The sequence below is a fragment of the Podarcis muralis genome, chromosome 3, assembly GCF_964188315.1.
Source record: "Podarcis muralis chromosome 3, rPodMur119.hap1.1, whole genome shotgun sequence".
NCBI classification, from domain to species: Eukaryota; Metazoa; Chordata; class Lepidosauria; order Squamata; family Lacertidae; genus Podarcis; species Podarcis muralis.
Genome location: NC_135657.1, coordinates 116382032 through 116403238, shown reverse-complemented (window position 1 = coordinate 116403238; position 21207 = coordinate 116382032). Strand labels below are relative to the sequence as shown.

The following is a 21207-nucleotide window of genomic DNA, read 5'->3' as shown; positions in this document are numbered from 1 at the left end:
CATTTAAAGTTGTGCCATTGAGGATATGTCAATGCTCTAGAGTAATACAAGGTGTGGCACCAACATGTTCTTCCCCAGTGCTGCGTATTATGACAAAATGACCCCTGGGGTCCCTTCCAACTCTACAATTCGTTGAGTCTACGAAGAGGTGTCACAATATGTATGCTGCTCCAACAGCTATTACTTTACTTATTACTTTAATAAGGCATGGTTATTGCAGATTTGCTACAGAATGTTATAAGTTTTGCCTACCACGGCAATTGACTGCCTCCAATGTGGCAGGACTATCAGTGCTAGTACCAAAGGTCGAAAATCTGCACTGATTTGTGCAACTTCTGTGAAATCAGCAGCACACAGAACTTTGTCACTGTGATGTACAGAAGGAACAGTTATCAGTAATAAAATATTGCTGTTTCTGCTCTATGCATCCCAGAGCGACTTTTATTTTTTTAAAAAGCCTGGACAAAGCATGTATAACTTAAAGCATGTATAGTTTTATTGAAAAGGCTTTCCCTTAATAAATACAGCGCTAGCTTTCATTTACTCCCAAGAGTGAACCTGTGATATCTGTATGTAATATGGAAATATGGCATTTTTGCAGTTTTTTTGCATTTTTAATTAATATTAGACACAAGAGAGCATTATACATTTGCAAAAATACTCTCAGGGAAACACAGTATAAGCATATTATGAAAGGTTTCTTTTTTAAAAAAAGCAGAACTCCACCCCCCTTAATATATCTATGGTCTTACCATCTTCTTCCATGAGTGGAGCTATTGTGGCTAGTTTCCAAATGCCACCTCATAACTGAAGCTGCTGTTTGTCCTAGGAGAGAAGCTGTCATTGGTGTTAATGGCAGTTTTCTTCCTGGAATGAACAGCAGCTGAGGGTGGGTGTGATTTCGTAATGATCACAACAGAGGGGAGAAAGAGTTAAAATCCTCCTCTCAGTTCAAGGTCTTTATTCTCTCTCACACACAGTGTCAATGGTGGGAAGCAGCAGCTGGGGAATCGCATGGGGAACACAGCTCAGAGCCTGGAGGAGATGGCTGAGAACCTGGAGTTCGGTCGTGGGACAACAATGAGTGATCAGAGGGAGAAGAGGGGCAAACCTGGGAGGAGGAGTCAGAAGCTGAATAGATAACAGGGTTTAGTGAGCAAGAAGAGGCTGTGGCAGAGAGCAGTCCAGAAGCAGGAGAGGCAGGTGTGTGTGTCAATGGGCAGAGTGGAGGCAGACTGCTGAAGAAGCCAGGGAGTCTCCCCCTCCTGCTGTGACCAGCTCCCCTCCGCCCTGGTCTCCCAGAACACCCTGAGCAGGCCTTGTTTTCATAGAATCATGGAGTTGGAATAGACCACAAGGGCCATCGAGTCCAACCCCCTGCCAAGCAGGAAACACCATCAGAGCACTCCTGACATATGGTTGTCAAGCCTCTGCTTAAAGGCCTCCAAAGAAGGAGACTCCACCACACTCGTTGGCAGCAAATTCCACTGTCGAACAGCTCTTACTGTCAGGAAGTTCTTCCTAATGTTTAGGTGGAATCTTCTTTCTTGTAGTTTGGATCCATTGCTCCGTGTCCGCTTCTCTGGAGCAGCAGAAAACAACCTTTCTCCCTCCTCTATATGACATCCTTTTATATATTTGAACATGGCTATCATATCACCCCTTAACCTCCTCTTCTCCAGGCTAAACATGCCCAGCTCCCTTAGCCGTTCCTCATAAGGCATCGTTTCCAGACCTTTGACCATTTTGGTTGCCCTCCTCTGGACACGTTCCAGTTTGTCAGTGTCCTTCTTGAACTGTGGTGCCCAGAACTGGACACAGTACTCCAGGTGAGGTCTGACCAGAGCAGAATACAGTGGCACTATTACTTCCCTTGATCTAGATGCTATACTCCTATTGATGCAGCCCAGAATTGCATTGGCTTTTTTAGCTGCCGCGTCACACTGTTGGCTCATGTCAAGTTTGTGGTCAACCAAGACTCCTAGATCCTTTTCACATGTACTGCTCTCAAGCCAGGTGTCACCCATCTTGTATTTGTGCCTCTCATTTTTTTTGCCCAAGTGCAATACTTTACATTTCTCCCTGTTAAACTTCATCTTGTTTGTTTTGGCCCAGTTCTCTAATCTGTCAAGGTCGTTTTGAAGTGTGATCCTGTCCTCTGGGGTGTTAGCCACTAATAAAGTGTTAACTTCATGAACTTTGTGTGATTTATTGCTGGCTGGCTCCCTGGTATACATGGTATAAAGATGAACAGTAACTGCACATTTTAATGTATTGTCCAGCTTGGCCGTAACAAATCACAGTTTCTTGATTGGGTATAGGCTGAAGCTCTCATATACCCATAGTTCAGACCTTCTGAAGAAAAGTCTCAATTTAGATTCCCCTCCCCAATACTTTACACAAGGAAATGTCACAAGATAAAGGTGGATGTGACTCTGAACCTGGGCGCAAGAGGTGCAGCATAATTTTTTCTTTGATCCTTTCAAAGTTGTTAGCATTGTTGCATCAATTGCTCTACAGAGTCCTTTCCCTGAGACCATATGCAGTATGGGAATGGCATTGACGAAGCAGCTCCAACTTCTCCCTAAACATTAGAAATCCACAAGGGGGAAAAAGATGAATAAATTAGGATTCATTAATATCCTATTCAATTTGCCTCAATTATTATTGCAGCAACTCCCATCCTATCATTTTGTCCCTGTTTAGTCATAATCTAGGCTAGCTTGCTACATTATCCCATATGTAGGATACACGATGAAAGGTAAATAGGAACATAAGTTATCATAGCCATGAGCAACCAAGAAAACGTGGGGAAACACTTGTCTTTGCGTACCTTCATATTCATTGCAATTATTCCAAGTTCAAACATATTTTCCTTTCCTGTTCGCTGGAGGATATCCTGGACAACAGTCTGGCATGCATCCATGGGAGACAAGCCCTGAAAGGTAAACAAAACCTAAAACAAGTTTCTTTCGCCACTCATTTCTATTCTGTGTATCTAAGGAAGTTTTAATTCCTGCCCTCTCAATGCTGCTTACATTGACCAACAGACCGAGATGTAAAAGCAGATGCACTTTGCTCTTCATTTTATCTGTTTATACATTAAATCACACAGTACACTGCAAGGCATAATTTGGACTGTTCAACAGGGGGCAACATAAGGATTACAACTCTGCAGAAAATGCCACAAGGACATTCTGTGGCAATTTCAGTGATCAGGAGCATGTGCCAGGATTTATTTGTGCAAGAAGAATTCTTATTTTAGAACTCAAATCCTTATCTCAGAATTGTGTTGCCGATCAATGGATTGCCACCACCTCTAACAAATCGGTGAAACGTATCTAGTCCCTCTATGATTGGTTTGCAGGACTGGTCTCATAAGGGTCCGTAAGAAAGTGGTCTAGTGAACAGAACTTCCTAACAGAGCCTCGCTTTCTTGTATTAAGAGGGCTGGGTAAAAGTTTTAACAGGGCTGGCAAGCTTCCATGAACAGACAAGGGACAGAATGTTTTACATATAAAGTGCTAGAGTCTAGCCTGCACCCTCTTCAGCACTCTGTCCTCAACTTTAACTGGCTAACTTTGACTACAGTGGTACTTCAGGTTACATATGCTTCAGGTTACATACGCTTCAGGTTACAGACTCCACTAACCCAGAAATAGTGCTTCAAGTTAAGAACTTTGCTTCAGGATGAGAACAGAAATCGTGCTCCGGCAGTGCAGCGGCAGCAGGAGGTCCCATTAGCTAAAGTGGTGCTTCAGGTTAAGAACAGTTTCAGGTTAAGTACAGACCTCTGGAACGACTTAAGTACTTAACCTGAGGTATCACTGTACTGATGTTTTCAGCTTCTACCTACCATTTGGCCTATCTTTCTGCTCTTTTCAATCACCTACAGTGGTGCCCCGCAAGACGAATGCCTCGCAAGACGAAAAACTTGCTAGACGAAAGGGTTTTCCGTTTTTTGAGTCGTTCCGCAAGACGAATTTCCCTATGGGCTTGCTTCGCAAGACGAAACGTCTTGCGAGTTCTTGCGAGTTTGTTTCCTTTTTCTTAAAGCCGCTAAGCCGCTAATAGCTGCTAAGCCGCTAATAGCCGTGCTTTGCAAGACGAAAAAAAACGCAAGACGAAGAGACTCGCGGAACGGATTAATTTCGTCTTGCGAGGCACCACTGTATGTCAGAGGTATGTTCTTTGAAAGGGACTGCTGCCACAAACAATTTATTTAGAGAGTCTACACCACCCTCTTCTCTAGCAGGAGGCTTCAATCATTTCTAGTCAACACATTATGGTTGAAAACCACTTACCTTGCCCTTACTAGCTAGTCTAGGGGTAGGCAAACTAAGGGCCGGGGGCCGGATCCGGCCATATCGCCTTCTAAATGCAGACCGTGGACGGTCCGGGAATCAGCGTGTTTTTACATGAGTAGAATGTGTGCTTTTATTTAAAATGCATCTCTGGGTTATTTGTGGGGCATAGGAATTTGTTCATCCCCGCCCCCATATAGTCCAGCCCACCACATGGTCTGAGGGACGGTGGACCGGCCCACGGCTACAAAAGTTTGCTGACCCCTGAGCTAGTCTCCCTTCCTCTCCTCTCTCCCAGTGATGCTCTTAATGATAGTGCTTCAAAGTAGGCATGCTTGAAACCCACTGATGACATACCTGTTTCATTAACAGAGCTGCATGAAAACAAGGACAGAAACACATAATCTTGTCTCCATCACCAGTAGCTGATGGGTTAAAAAAAGATTTACATGTGAATAAGTGTTCTGTGTTAACTTCTGGAAATAAGAAAACAGAATTGCAATGCATCTATATACAAATCACTCCTCTTCTATCATACATTGATGGAGTAGGACAATGTTGTCTGGTTTCAGTGGATAATACCAACAGAGAAACACTTTGACTAGACTGTTCCCAAAGTATATTTTCTTTTTCTTTTTTTATAAGATATTTATTAAAGTTTTCAATTTTATACAAACAAAGAGAAAAACGCAGAAAAAATAAAAATATATTAAAAACACACAAAGTTCACAACTTATTTTTCAATAACATATTTCCCTGAACTCCTCATACCTCTCCTTCTTGTTTTCTAGTTCAAATTATTTGTTCAGCAAATCCTTATCTCATAACATTACAGCTAAATAACACCTTATTTTCTATCCAACATCTTAGAACTTAAACTTATAAAAAACTATTTTTTCATAACCTTTTACCCAAAGTATATTTTCTTGTACTCTCTGTATTGTTTTGGATTTAGTAGCTTGTACAGTGCTACCTCAGGTTACATACGCTTCAGGTTGCATACACTTCAGGTTACAGACTCCGCTAACCCAGAAATAATGTTTCAGGTTAAGAACTTTGCTTCAGGATGAGAACAGAAATCGTGCTCCGGCGGCGCGGCAGCAGCAGGAGGCCCCATTAGCTACAGTGGTGCTTCAGGTTAAGAACAGTTTCAGGTTAAGTACAGACCTCCGGAACGAATTCAGTACTTAACCTGAGGTACCACTGTATCACAATGGCAAAAATTGCCTCCAGTCAGAGAAACTTTACAAAACCTGTGTTGTTTTCCACCCCATGCTTTTAGGAAATAGAGACTGAGGCTGCAATCCAAGGCAAACAGGTAGAAGCAACAGTAACTTACTTCTGAGTAAACAAGAACAGGATTGCACTGTAAGGCTGCAAACCTACACACAATATGGTAAATCCTGCTTGAACGCAATGGTGCTTATACTGTAGCAGAGACATACAGGATTGCAATGTAAAAGATTTATGTGACTGTGTGGTTGATGAGTAATTTTGGCGGGCTAGCAACACTCAGCTATGAAACTCACAAGCCAATCACTCACTCTCAGCCTAACTGACCTCACAGCCTTATTGTGGGGATAAAATGGGGAGGAGGACTCCTATGTAAACCACCTTGAAGTCCTTGAGGAAATAAGTGATGCTGTTTTGGACTCGAGTAGAGCTTGATGTATGGGTACCCCCAACGAAATTTAAAATTTGGCTGTATAATTTGGAATCAATGTGATAATGTGATGTGATTGGCCTGTTAATAAAAATTATTATTTTTTTAAAAATGAAGTCCTTGAGGAAAAGTGAGATATAAATGTAATAAATAACAAACAGATAACATTTACAATTATGGCTGAGATACTTTTTTTGCAATAAACGTTTGTACATGATCCTTATTCATCCCTCAAAACGCTTTAGGTGAATGTTTATTTCTAAGGACTAAAAAGCCAAACAGTTCTTAGCAGTTATCCAAGCAGCTTGGAAACAGGTGTGGCAGTTTTGCTAAGCCCTTGCTAGAGCAACAGAAAATACTAGCATTAGCATAACAAGGTTAGTGCATGAGATTAGGCTAGGTGTTTTTTTTAAAAATTAAAAGGAAAGAGGCTACAGAGTACTCCTATTTTAATTAGCCAAGGTATGGAATTGTAACAACAGGCTATGTGCAGGGGAACCAATAAACCTACATATTTCAGGTCTCTCTCTCTCTCTCTTTGGAGGGGAGGACTAATGTTCCCTGTGTTTATCAGCAGATATTGCTGCAATAATGATTTCTTCAACATTCCAGTTTCCCTTTGCCTGACTTTAAGGGCACGGCAAAGCTATAGGAAACTGTCTTGCACAGACTACGAACGGGCAAATCTGTCCATTTTGGTTTCTCCGTTGCTTATTTTTCTAATCTGAAATTCAGTTCTCAACATTTCCAAATCGGTTTGCAATGGGTTTTTTTCCTTAAAAAAAGTCCTCATACTTGCATACTTGCAAACTAGTTTTCCCTAATATAATGCAACACACACACACACACACACACATATTATATGCACACTTTAGATGTATTTTATAATATAGGTAAAGGTAAAAGTACCCCTGACCATTAGGTCTAATCACAGACTCTAGGGTTGAGGCACTCATCTCACTCTATAGGCCGAGGGAGACAGCGTTTTCCGCAGAGAGCTTCCGGGTCATGTGGCCAGCATGACTAAGCCGCTTCTGGTGAACCAGAGCAGTGCATAGAAACGCCGTTTACCTCCCCACCAGAGCGGTACCTATTTATCTACTTGCACTTTGACATGCTTTCGAACTGCTAGGTTGGCAGGAGCAGGGACTGAACAACGGGAGCTCACCCCGTCGCGGGGATTCGAACCACCAACCTCCTGATCGGCAAGCCCTAGGCCACCCACGTCCCCTATTTTATAATATATTATATGAATTTAACACACCTTTTACCCTACTATATGCATTTTTGTAAACATTACTTGGGTAGAGAACTGCACCACAAAATTCAGAGAAGTACAAATTTTGAATGATTGCCGAGTTTCAATTCACATATTGTTTCCTAAAGTGCAAATTACATAGAATAATGACATTAATGCCCCAGCGACCCATAATGTGGTGGCAAGAAAGATTAGGAAGAGGATCAGGATAAAACTGCAGTAAACTGTAAGTGAGATTCAAAGGTCTAAATGGGAATGTATGCTGTGTGGAGACCCTTAAGTCATGCATGCACCTGTGTTCTATGATTCTGATGGTTTAGGCAGAGGTTCTGTTTTTATACATAGATTTATAGAGATTTATTTCTTTGGTAGTCTGTATGGTTTTGTCATGGCCTTTGGCTAGTACAATAAAGCTACACACACACCCTACATGCTAGGAAAAAGGTTGTGTGGCCATCCCCTCCTTTCATAGCCACCCCAATCGTCCTTCAGAAAGTGTACATTTCGGAGGATGGTTGCGGTCATGCATTGTTTTGGAAAGTGTGGATTAGATAGGCTTGCCTTCAAATGCAAAGAAAATTGACTTTCTCCCCCATCCTCACCACAGATATATTCTTCCTTTTAAAACTGTGTTCATGGCCCAACTAGTCTCTGAATAGTCCTGTTAAGTAACATCACATACTCACTCTTCCTGATCTCATACCCTGCCTTGTTATTTCTGGCTAATGTGTTCCTTTCAACAACTGCACCAACATGAGCTCAGCAAAACAGAATCTTGATCTGGGAAGCAGGAAGATGGCCTGAAGTGTTTAAAACCCTTTAAAATAGAAAAGTGGACATTTTTCATTTCTGACATGAGTACAAGAGGTAAATGTTTCCATAATGTGTGGATTCTTGGAAGGCCAATTAAACTACCGGCAGCATAAACTCTAAAAGAACCTGGAGTAAAAATTAACATTAAGGACATTAACTGGTTCATGGGAGATTTCAGCTCTAGATATGCATGAATGTATTTAAAAATAAACAGGTATGCAAATCTTTTAATTATCACTAATAATACATACCTACTGCAGCTCCTACCTAGAAAGAAAGAAAGATATTACTTTGGAAGTAGCATGATCTGGATTAATTATTCTCAGAGCCATAAAGAAATTGACAGCACAATTCTAACTCCCTGATCAGCAGGGCTGGGAAAGGTAAGAATTAGGTGGAGGTGTCTCTCCGCTGGCAGGCGGGCTCCGCTGCAACAGGTGCCCCTGTTGCGCCCACTGAATGTGAGGGTGGTTGAGAAGCTACTGCCAGCAGTGGCCACTGTAAGGCACAGAAACAGGGGAGAGAGGAGAGCAGGGTCAAGCTACCTCTCTATCCTGTCCAGGCAAGGGCTCACTCTAAGCCCCTTGGTTACTCCAGTCTGGAGCTGGTATAGCAAAATAATAAGAACAAAAAAATGTCCCCCTTCCAGCCTGGTTGCTGTGAGTAGCAGGGCTTTGGATGCAATGGTGGCTCCATTGCTTCCCAACCACATTTAGGGTTGCTATTATTATTATTATTATTATTATTATTATTATTATTATTAATCACTCAGCTTGCAGACAGACCTCGACATTTCAAAAAGGACAAGAGGTTTCCCTGTTGCAAAATGCTGCCTTTTCCGCCATCTTAAAGAGAAGGAACTTTATATAAATAAGATGGGGGGGACGGGACGCATAAAAGGTTGCAATTAACCAGCATATTCCTTCTGAGCACAATCACAGAATCACAGAATTTGAAATTTGAAATACTTTGTCACTTGTACAACTTGTATACAGTGAGATTACACGAGCACCCCTCACTCAGCTCTCTTAGTCTTAATTACCCTCGTTTACTGATGCACACCCACCAAACCCGAAAGTCAGTTGCCCTGTTGTTATCTTTCCATTCAGCAGCCTAACAGCCCACGGATAGAAGCTGTTCTTTATCCTGTTGGTACAACTAATCATGCTTCTTTATCTTCTACCCGAGGGCAGGAGATCAAGAAAGTGCCGGCCAGGGTGTGAATCATCCCTGAGAATTTTCCTCACTCTCCTGAGGCGATGTTCTTCCGCTATTTCATCCAGCAGATTCACGGGACAGCCCATAATATCTTGTGCTATATTCACCACCCTCTGTAGGCACTTCCTATCAGATGATGTCAAACCAGCGTACTACACTGTGATGCAGTATCAAAGGACACTTTTTATTGTGGACTGGTAGAAGGAGATCATCAAATGTTGATTGACAACATTGTAGAGTTGGGTCATCTAGTCCAATCCCTGAAATACAGGAATCCCAACTAAAGCATCCATGCCAGGTGGTCATTCAACCTCTGCTTAAAAACCTCCAAAGAAGGAGATTCCACAACCTCTAGAGAGAGACCAGGTGTGTGATCGGGGGGAAAAAGGAATTATCACTTCGCTCACAGGGAAAATTGTTTCATCCTTTTTTGTTTGTTCACATTACTCTATTTACATTTATGCAAATTGTGTCCATGGTCTAATAAAACTGAGCAAAAGACAACATGCAAAATGTTCAGAGTGGTTTTGAAACTAACCAGGTGTCACATATTTGTTTTGTTGTCAAGTAAATGCAACTGGCTTCCACTTCTACAAGGTCATCCTAAAAAATGGCAATGGATGGAAACAATTTTGGTTGTTAAGGCTGCAATCCTTTGCACACCTGACCAGAAAGGAAGCCCCAGTGACCACAGCAAGACTTACGTCTCAGTAAAGATGTAAAGGATTGTGTGGCAAGGCTCTTTCCTACCTTGAACTGTTTTCTATACTTGTGTGTTTTTAGTAACTATATTTCTTTAATGAAATATGTATACCGCCCATCATCCAAAGATCACAGGGCAGTTCACAACATGAAAACACGAAACACATAATGAAATAAAAGCAAAAGAAGCCAATAACCCTTTTTTCCACAGACACATTTAAATGAATAGTAATATTAATCAAGACAAATGCCTGGTTGAAGAGAAACTTCTGAATATTTGTGTTCCTATACACTTCTTAAATATAACAAAATCAATATTACTAACTGTTCCAGAGATACCTGTGTGATCACATAACTATTGCTGACAGTGGAGTGGGAAATACTGTTACTACTCAAGTTACTTTTTAGGAGTATTATGGTTGACTACTTGTTTCTAAATGCTGTATCCTACTGCCATTCCTATGCTCCATACAATTTATCTTTGCATACCTCTTTATCAGCATACAGCCCACATCCCGGCATCGGAGAATCTCCCACTCTTCCTGGATATTTAAAAGGTGCTCCAGAAGTAGAAACCCCTAAACATTTTTTTTCAAATCAGTAAAATATTGGTAGTTATTCTGATAGCAATAGAAGAATAGTTACATGAGATAGCGGAAATGATGGAGCTAACTGAATCATTATCTTTTATTCACCACAAACACACACCTCACCATCTTTCATGCGTTTGGTTTATATCCTCGGTGAAAAACTGTCAAATGACACAGCTTCTCCGCTAACGAATTCTGCTGTAGTCACTGACTGTGAATGTTACGCAGTGCTAACAATTGTAATCAAGCTCTATTTTTTTAAGAGTTTGTAAGTCCCCTTTAAATACTAACACAGATGGATGTTTCTCATGACAGATTCTGCTTCCTTCTCCCCTCCAATAAAGCAAGTGTATTATTTCCCTTCCTGTAAATGATGAGAAGACCCACACAGCTAATTAGCAGCAGTTGTATAACATAAGGCAGGGATGAAACTCATTATTTATTTTGTTTATGCTGCTCCCTCTTACCAACTGTTATATTTCCAAAGGTATCCAAGGCAATCAAACCTAATGAAAAGGCAAAAATAGAATAATAGAATTAACTTACCAAGCAACACTAGGAATATTGCTTTAAATAACAGTCTCTATTGAAATTTTATAATTTCCCCATTTTAAAAAATACAGGAATATTTATCTGAAATTTCCTAGACAACAGAGTGAAACCCAGATGACATCTTCATTTCATCCCAAGTCTGCTATACTGTCACCTTGCAACTTAGAAAGGACTCTAATAATATGGGTGAGTGCACTGTAGAATTCAATAGAGTGGTACCTCGGGTTAAGAACTTAATTCGTTTCAGAGGTCCGTTCTTAACCTGAAACAGTTCTTAACCTGAGGCATGCTTTCGCTAATGGGGCCTCCTGCTGCCGCTGCACCGCAATTTCTGTTCTTATCCTGGGGCAAAGTTCTTAACCTGGAGCAACCCCTTCCTGGTTAGCGGAGTTTGTAACCCGAAGCATCTGTAACCCGAAGCGTCTGTAACCCGAGGTACCACTGTATTGTTAAAAAACCCCAAGCATGTGGTTATGATATCTGGAACAAAGAGAGATCCAGGTAAAAGACGTATATATTGCATATACGTCCAGAGGAGGGCAACCAAAATGGTCAAAGGCCTGGAAACGATGCCTTATGAGGAACGGCTAAGGGAGCTGGGCATGTTTAGCCTGGAGAAGAGGAGGTTAAGGGGTGATATGATAGCCATGTTCAAATATATAAAAGGATGTCATATAGAGGAGGGAGAAAGGTTGTTTCCTGCTGCTCCAGAGAAGCGGACACGGAGCAATGGATCCAAACTACAAGAAAGAAGATTCCACCTAAACATTAGGAAGAACTTCCTGACAGTAAGAGCTGTTCGACGGTGGAATTTGCTGCCAAGGAGTGTGGTGGAGTCTCCTTCTTTGGAGGTCTTTAAGCAAAGGCTTGACAACCATATGTCAGGAGTGCTCTGATGGTGTTTCCTGCTTGGCAGGGGGTTGGACTCGATGGCCCTTGTGGTCTATTCCAACTCTATGATTCTATGATTCTATGCATAAATTCTGTACTAGTACACTTGTTAACCAACCCTTCTACTTGGAGAGGGTAGCCGTGGGGAACGTGGGGGCAGAGAAATCTGCTTCTGATGCCCCTGTTACATGCATTAACCCAGAATCATGTTTAACTAGTATCACTGTGATATGTGATCTTAAAATTATCTGAATATTTTGGATTACTTTGAGATTGTTTATATACGTACATTCAGGCATATTGTACAGGTACTGAGCATCTGCCAGTGTAAACAATTAATTGTCATAATTTCTACCGAAACATCTTTTCAGACATCACTTTACACCTAGATGTCAAGCAACTGCATTTAGATTATCTTTCATTTTTTATATGCTGCCTAGCACACAATAACTGTTTGAGAGGCTAAACCTGGTGCTGTTTTAGAACCAGCAGAAATATCAAACCCAACACCAAATTTCCATGAGTCCTTGATGATTTTTGGGAACATAATAGGAGTTTGTGTTACAGAGCCATCATTATCTGCTTTCTATTGTGCACTACTGCCTCTGGCCAAACCGGCCTTGCAAGTGTTTATAAGGCTTTAAGTTGCATTCTGGAAACAGCCAAAACAAGTCTCAAGAAATGTGGCACTGCTGAAAAAGAGAGCGCGGTAGTTTTGATGTGATTTCACAGATGCCTATTGGACTGTCTTCATCCCAAGGAAAATGCTGCATTTCTTCCATCCTAAATATGCAGAACACTTTTGGAACAAAGTTATCGTTTTTAAATCTAAAGTATTTATCAATATACAGCTCTTGGGGTCTTTAAAAATTTCTCCCAGAGAGAAATTTAATAGAATCTTCTGTTTCAATGGAAGACATCAGCGACAAATGAACTGAGAAAGGGTTCCCTGAAAGTTCAAAGTGGCTACAATAGGAAAGTTCAAAGTGGCTACAATAGGAAAACACAGCCTAAGATACAGTGGTGCCCCGCAAGACGAATGCCTCGCAAGACGGAAAACCCGCTAGACGAAAGGGTTTTCCGTTTCTGAGTTGCTTCGCAAGACGAATTTCCCTATGGGCTTGCTTCGCAAGACGAAACGTCTTGCTAGTCTTGCGTTTTCCCCCCCGCTTCCCCCCTTTTTCTAAGCCGCTAAGCCACTAATAGCCTTTTAGCAGCTTAGCCGCTAATCCTTTAATAGCCGCTAAGCCGCTAAACTGCTAATAGCGCTAATCCGCTTAGCCGCTAATAGGGTTGCTTCGCAAGACGAAAAAACCGCTAGACGAAGAGAATCGCGGAACGGATTCTTTTCGTCTTGCGAGGCACCACTGTACTTCTCTTCTCCCACCCCTCCCATTCATTACATTAATAGTGATGACTCTTTCAATCCTAGATCAGGACTTGTGCCACATCTTAACAATAAAGGGGAAATGGTAGCTGTTCCATAGAAATGTTTGTGCGCTGCTAGCTCCCCCACTTCTGTTGTGCATATCTAACATGGGAATATGTATGTAAACAGTGAATTTTTTTAAGAAGGTGGAAGATTTACCCTTAAATTAATCTTTAAAACCCTGTGATTCTACCTACTGTACTTGGGAGTAACACTGGACTCATTTCCAGACAAACTTGCATAGGATTGGAAGGCAACTGCTTACAGTTGTTCTGTCAACTAGATATTTACAATGTCACTTTGAGGCTGAAATCATTTGCTCACTTACCTAGGAGTAAGACTCACTGAAATCAATGCAGCTTATTCTTTTTCCCCTGGCTTATTCTGAGTAGACACGTATAGGATTGCACTATAAGGCTTAGATCCTATCCTAAGCACCCTTAGAGCCAATGTATTTATGTTGTCTCTTGTAATGGAGATGGTAGGCACGATTGCTAGAGCTGGAATAATTGCCAGGTGATTTTCAATTATCTCAAGGCAGAAATTACCGTATTTTTCGCACCATAGGACGCACTTTTTCCCTCCTAAAAAGCAAGAGAAAATGTGTGTGCGTCCTATGGAGCGAATGCAGGCTTTCGCTGAAGCCTGCAGAGTGAGAGGGGTCGGTGCGCACCGACCCCTCTCGCTCTCCAGGCTTCAGGAAGCTATCCGCTAGCCGTGGGAGACCCAGCTCTCAGCGGAGCTCAGCGCGCCCCAAGCTTCTGGGTGCCGGCAAGGTCTCGCTAGCCCTGGGAGAGCCCCGCGACGTCGCGGGGCTCTCCCAGGGCTAGCGAAGCGCCGCGCTAATCCCGAAGCTTGGGGCTTCGGGATTAGCGCTCCGCTAGCCGTGTCTAGGCTGCGGATAGCAGCGTGCTTCCCGGAGCGCCGGGCGCCCTGAAAGCAGAGCTCCAGGCGCTTCGGGAACACATCCGCAGCGTGGGGAGCCTTGCAGGAATTCCCCACAGGGCTCCCCACGCTGCGGATAGCAGCCTGCTGCCTGGCGGGTGGGGCGCCCTGAAGCAGAGCTCCCCGCCCGCCGGACAGACATCGGCCAGCCCCACAAACTTGGGGGACAGCAGGGAGGCGCAGCGCCACTATCCCGCTGTTCCTCGACCTGGTTCGGTTTCCCTGACCTGCTTTTGGGGGGGAAATAAAGGGGAAAATTCCCCCCCCAAAAAACTAGGTGCGTCCCATGGTCCGGTGCGTCCAATCGTGCGAAAAATACGGTAAATACCTTTTACTAGCCACCATTTCCTTTAAATACAACCTTAACAGTTTTCTTATAGCTTTTATTAAGCCATAGCACCCTCTTGAGGCTGAACAAAGAACAGGATGAACAAACCTTTGCAGGATACTGAATAGGGCAACATTTTCTGGAATGGAATGCCCAGTAATCCAATAGGCAGAAGAATTCCTAACCTAGATTTCTGTAGGCCCTCAAGTAAAAAGATCTAGCAACAAGTTCTATTTACTTACTGTTGGTCCCCTGGCCACTGAAACTGAAGTTATTAGGATGAATTAGAGAGCATGCTATACTCCATGATCTCATGGCAGCTCCCTGAATTTTCCAGGCACAATGTCACTTATATTGAAGCTTTCTTGATATTCTATGCGTACTAAAAAGGGGGCTAAATTTAAACTAGAGGTGTATGTCAGGCAGAAAAGAAACCATGAACATACACACTGTCATCTGAGAAAGACAATATCTGTTTGCTGCAGCCTATTGCACATGTTCACATCTTCGTTGAGATAGATGTAGATGCTGCTGTCATGCATGACACACTACATGAAGACCCGCATGCTTGGCTATAAGGAAATGGAATATGTAGGAAATTTCCATGCTTGGTAGCATAAACATACAACTAGAAAATGGCAAGTTAATGCCTCCACAATTACAAAAAGCAGACCCAGCATGTCCCATAAAAGTATTACTTTGGGTAAGTATTACTTACCCAATGTATCATGTTTCTTCAAGCTCTTTCCCTTTTCTAAATATTCCTATAGAAAAAGTTAAGACTAGAATGAATTGTGCTATGAAATGCCACCCATTTGTAATGATAGTCCCCCCCCAGTAGAAATTTGTTAAGTAAGCAGAATGTATCTTCTTATGTATAAGTAACATCCAGAAGTTGTATCTGAAGCATAGTTTCATTCAAAGGATTAATCCTAAATTGTATGTGGGTTCAGAGGGAGAAATTGTTGGGCTCTTCTGATCATTCTGTCAGCGCAAGCATTGTCGGCTTGCTAGACAGAACAATCTCCACTCTCCTCCTCCTATGTGCTGTTCCACAGGTTCTCCAAACACCCCAGAGCCAATTTTGGGGGTGGGGGCACACAGGGGGGAAACACTGATGTCATTAGTTGAATTCCACCCTCAATCTTGGGACTATTCTAAGGGCTGGCAACTCACAGCCCATGGCCACTGGCAGGGGTTTTCCAATGCATTAAGAAGCAGCATAACTTCCCAGCTAGTCTCATGCCAGGTGAGATGAGGAAACGTTAACTTTAGAAAGGAGAAACAAGCAGAATTTCAAACTATTTTTCTCTCCTTTCCAAGCCACCCATAGCTGATCCTTCCTCAGCAGTCAGCATGAACATATGCCATTGTCCATGCAGTTGTGAAGCACTTTGGCCAACAGAATATTAGTAGTCAGTTAATTTCAATTCTATTTCTGACTACCGTATTTTTCGCCCCATAGGGCGCACTGCCCCATAGGACGCACCTAGGTTTTTTTTTTGGGGGGGGGGAAATAAAGGGGGAAAAATTATTTCCCCCCCAGGCGCGGGGCTGGCACGGGGGAAGCCCGAGCTTCCCCCAATCCCAGCCCCGAGAACAGCCTGCTATCCGCAAGCCTAGGGAGGCCAGCGGTAAGTCGCGCCGGTCTCCCCAGGCTTCGGAATGCAGGCAGCCCTGCGCAGCCATCGGGAGGTGGGCGCGACTTCGCACCCCGCTCCCGATGGCTGCGCAGAGCTGCGCTGGCCCCAGGACAGCAGGCAGCCCTGCGCAGCCTTCGGGAGGCGGGCACGAAGTGGCGCCGGTCTCCCGAGGGTTTCGCAGAGCTTCCTGAAACCTGGAGAGCGAGAGGGTTCTTCAGCGAAAGCCTGCATTCGCCCCATAGGACGCACACACATTTCCCCTTCATTTTTGGAGGGGAAAAAGTGCGCCCTATAGGGCGAAAAATACGGTATCTGATGCATGACATTTTGAAAATGTCACATCGGGTGCCCCCTTTGTTGTTTGAAATGACTTCAAAGAGACTTCTTGATGATTCATGAGAGTCAGGGGTGCTCAGAACATCCGCAAGGATATTTATTCCTAATGTGAATTATTCTACTGCTGCATAAATAAACTCACATCACTATTGCTCCAAAGTAGAGTGTTACCTGATAAGCTTCTGTACTCTGCTTACTCATCATACTTTGGTTATCTTCCACAGTGAAGCCTTGGTCTTTTGCAAAAGCCACAGCACCATCCCCAACCAGAAAACTGTGCGGAGTTTCTTCCATGACCTTACGTGCTACAGCGAGAGGAGTTCCAATTCTTTATCAGCAGAAAGAATATAATTTCAGAAGGGGTTTGTTCCATATATACTTTTAAAGAACTAAGTTCGATGATTAAATGCAATGATAAAAATTATGAAGAGCTAAACCATTAGGCTCTAAGGAATAAAAAAATTTCTGTGAAAAAGCATAATTAAAAAATAATAATCTTAGAGTTTTTGGTGCCGGGCTGGTGACCTCTGACGCATAGCAAGGTATAATACATACCCATGCAAGGCTGCCACAGCTCCAAAACGCCCAGGTTGTCCTTCCATTATTGCTGCATCACATTGGATTATGCCCTGTTTATTTGGGTAGCCTCCACGTCCTATTACAAAACGTCCTGTTTTCTCATCGTTCTCAATATCTGAAAACATTTTTTTAAGGGAAAAAAGTGTTTTAAAACCTTATAATTCTATAGCTATATCCTTGAGCACATTCAAAGCACATTTTCTTCCTCAAAGAATTCTGGGTACAGTACTGTTGTTAAGGGTTGCTGGGAATTGTAACTTTGTGAGTGGAAAACTACAGCATCCAGAATTCTTTAAAAGGAAAATGTTATATTAGAAATTGAAAATTAGCATTCAAAGGTATCCAGTGTGCGACAGTTAACCATTAATGTATGATTGACAGCATGTGCTTTAATAAGCTAGGTGTTTGTATTTTTATTTTTGACCTGGTTGGAAAACAGTATTTTCCATGATGGACCGATATTAATGATAATACATAACTATTGGTTAAAGGACAGTTAGTCCTGAATTCATCTCAGTTACATACAGTGCTTTTTTCTGGGTGTGTACCATTCATACAAAAAGAAGAAATTGTCACAAATCCTTTCTATGTGGCAGTCATATTTGTGGTGCATCACCTTTACATATCTGCCATCTTTATTTTGATCAGCTAGGTGGACAATATTGACATCTTATGTCATTCATATAATAATAATAATAATAATAATAATAATAATAATAATAATAATAATAATTTTTTATTTATACCCCGCCTCCCCAGCCAAGGCCGGGCACAGAGCGGCTTACAAGCAATAATAAAAACAAGAAGAATGATTACAACTTAAAAACAAAAATGAAATACAACATTAAAATAATGGAACATTAAAATATTAATATGTAGCCTCATTGCAGGAGGAGAAGGAAAAGAAAAAAGAAAGAGAGGGAGGGAGGGAATCAAATTGGCTCCAAGCCAAAGGCCCGGTGGAACAACTCTGTCTTACAGGCCCTGTGGAAAGAAATCCGATCCTGCAGGGCCCTGGTCTCATGAGGCAGAGCGTTCCACCAGGCCGGAGCCAGAGTTGAAAAGGCCCTGGCTCTGGTTGAAGCCAATCTAACTTCCTTAGGGCCTGGGACCACTAGCAGTGTTTCCCAACCTTGTGCCTCCAGCTGTTTTTGGACTACAATTCCCATCATCCCTTGCCACTGGTCTTGCTAGTCAGGGATGATGGGAGTTGTAGTTCAAAAACAGCTGGAGGCACAAGGTTGGGAAACACTGCACTAGGGTGTTGCTATTTATGGACCTTGAGGCTCTCCGTGGGGCATACCAGGAGAGGCGGTCCCGTAGGTACGAGGGTCCTAGGCCGTGAAGGGCTTTAAAGGCTTTTATATGCCAGTAGATATAGCATGAAACAGTAACCTTTATAAGTAAGGTAAAGGACCCCTGGATGGTTAAGTCCTGTCGAATTCTACTATGGGATGTGGTGCTCATCTCCACTTTCAGGTCGAGGGAGCAGGTGTTTGTCAGCAGACGGCTTTCTGGGTCATGTGGCCAGCAGGACCAACCACTTCTGGTGCAACGGAATATCATGACGAAAGCCAGAGCACATGGAAATGCTGGTTACCTTTACCTAAGTTCTATGTTAGCTACAGCCACAGTACTTTCACTGTTGGTATGCTGGGATATACATTTGGCTGTTTTTTTGTTGCAGAAACTGAGGGGGAGAGGGACCATAGGTGGTGGTTTTCACCCTAGAAAAATAGGTGCTGGTACCCACCATGAAATTGTTGCAGTAAGTGCCACACTTTTTAACAGCGACAAAAGAGCTGCCAGTACTACGTATCCTTGGAAAAAAGCACTGCCCATAGCGCACCATTGGGGTAGGCATCTCTCCTATTGCATTGTTTTTTAAATCATGTGGGGAAAGTCTTAAACCCTTTCAGATTGAAGCCTCGAGTCCCAAATGAAACAATTGGACCCTTAATATTTTGTTGTACATATCCAAATTTCTCTCCGCCCATGCTTTACACATAGTCTTTGACAAGTGAGCTATTCCGATAGTAAATTTTAAAAAGCTGGTTTTGATATTGTTGTAACCCGCAGCGCGTTGAAGGATGGTTAAGAAATCCAATAAACTATAGGATTGTAGTGTGGGAAGGGACTACAAGGGCCATCTAAGTCCAACCCCCTGGGTACCCAACCAGGGCCGGTGCAAGCAATCTTGCTGCCTGAGGCAAAGGGCAAGATGACACCCTCCTTCAAGGTGCACACACACAAAAGGTCAGCCCACCAGCCTTTGAACCTTGCTCCAATACAGTGGTACCTCTGGCTGCAAACGGGATCTGTTCTGGAGGCCCGTTCGCAATATGAAAAGAGCGCAACCCATAGTGGCTTGTCTGCGCACACGCGAGTTGTGATTCCCTGCTTCTGCGCATGACATCATTTTGTGCTTGCGAGCGGCGAAACCCGGAAGTAACATGAAGCGGACGTAACATGTGTTATGACTGTACTACAAAGGACAGCACCTTCCACTGGACCTGAGGGCAGCAGGCTAGTGTGCAAGGTGTTTAGGCCCAGGTCCTGCAGCATTTCCAGCTCTGGACATTCCTTGAACCCCAGCATCTAGAGCCTAAGGTCTTAGAGGACAGCACTGATATATAGTGGACGTAAGGGAAACTTACGCGGAAACTTGGGACGCGGGTGGCGCTGTGGGTAAAACCTCAGCGCCTAGGACTTGCTGATCAGAAGGTCGGCGGTTCTAATCCCCGCGACGGGGTGAGCTCCCGTTGCTCGGTCACTGTTCCTGCCAACCTAGCAGTTCGAAAGCACCCCCGCGTGCAAGTAGATAAATAGGGACCGCTTACTAGCGGGAAAGTAAACGGTGTTTCCGTGTGCTGCGCTGGCTCGCCAGAGTAGCTTCGTCACGCTGGCCACGTGACCCGGAAGTGTCTGCGGACAGCGCTGGCTCCCGGCCTCTAGAGTGAGATGAACGCACAACCCTAGAGTCTGGCAAGACTGGCCCGTACGGGCAGGGGTACCTTTACCTTTAAGGGAAACTTGGTGGAACTGAGAGAAACAGGGCTTTCCCCCAGCCAAAACTCACCAGAACTCAATTCTGGCACCTCTCTGGTGGGCACCATTGCCATTCTAAGAGAACGAGGGAGGTGTTCATGGTGAGCTCTGGCAACTCTTTTTCCAGAAAAATGGCACTGGAGAGAACCAATGTGACACTGTTATGTCTGGATATGAACCCAATAGGAAGGGCACAGAAGGACATACTGCAGGGGATGTTGCTTTGTATGCGAAAGAAGGCGCTGATTTGAGCAAGCTAGAAATCCCAGATAAGGGAGACTCCTCCACAGAATTATTGTGGGCGCTGATACCTGACTCCAGAAGTAATCTACTACTGGGGACACACGATTGACTTCCTGGAGAAAGCTCTCAGGGAGATCTTTTGGTGGAGAATGGGATCGGGGAAGCATCCAAAAGATGTCACAATAAGTTAAAAAAACTATTGATGCCCCAAACAACTGTGCGCTAGAACAGTTGGTGAGGGAGCCCAACCAGGGTGACCCTGGACTGGCAGCACCCAGGACCTGGTGCAGGCATCCCCAACCTGCGGCCCTCCAGATGTTCTGGCCTACAACTCCCATGATCCCTAGCTAGCATGACCAGTGGTCAAGGATGCTGGGAATTGTAGTCCACAAAGCCTCGTCGCAGGGCTGGCCCGGAACGCCGCCCGTTGCTAGGCAGCGGAAGAAGGTTTTTTTTTTTGTCTCCTTCACATTTATGATCCGCCTCTACCTGCCATGGCCTCCTGGAGGCAGTCGGTCGCTAAGCCCCCCTCCAGCAGCAGCTGCCTCATCCTCTCCACGGCCGGGCGCGAAAAGGCCCAGGTTCCCGCAGCGGCTGCCATGGCGACGCCCGAACGCGGGGCGGGGGCTCCGAGGTCTTCGGGAGGCTCTGATTGGCCGGCCGGC

The 21207-nt window shown here is 43.7% G+C and overlaps 1 protein-coding gene across 1 annotated transcript; it reads right to left on the bottom strand.

The window, feature by feature from the left end:
- Positions 1 to 474: 474 nt before the first annotated feature.
- LOC114593570 (N(4)-(Beta-N-acetylglucosaminyl)-L-asparaginase-like) lies at positions 475 to 21185 on the bottom strand. Its single transcript, XM_028722038.2, has 10 exons — positions 21032 to 21185; positions 17228 to 17366; positions 16844 to 17000; positions 15412 to 15457; positions 11016 to 11054; positions 10448 to 10536; positions 8290 to 8305; positions 4662 to 4729; positions 2834 to 2938; positions 475 to 2584 (listed from the first exon to the last, which is right to left on the bottom strand). Exons 1-10 carry the CDS (start codon positions 21141 to 21143, stop codon positions 2492 to 2494), a joined length of 864 nt encoding a protein of 287 aa, XP_028577871.2. The 5' UTR covers positions 21144 to 21185; the 3' UTR covers positions 475 to 2491.
- Positions 21186 to 21207: the final 22 nt, after the last annotated feature.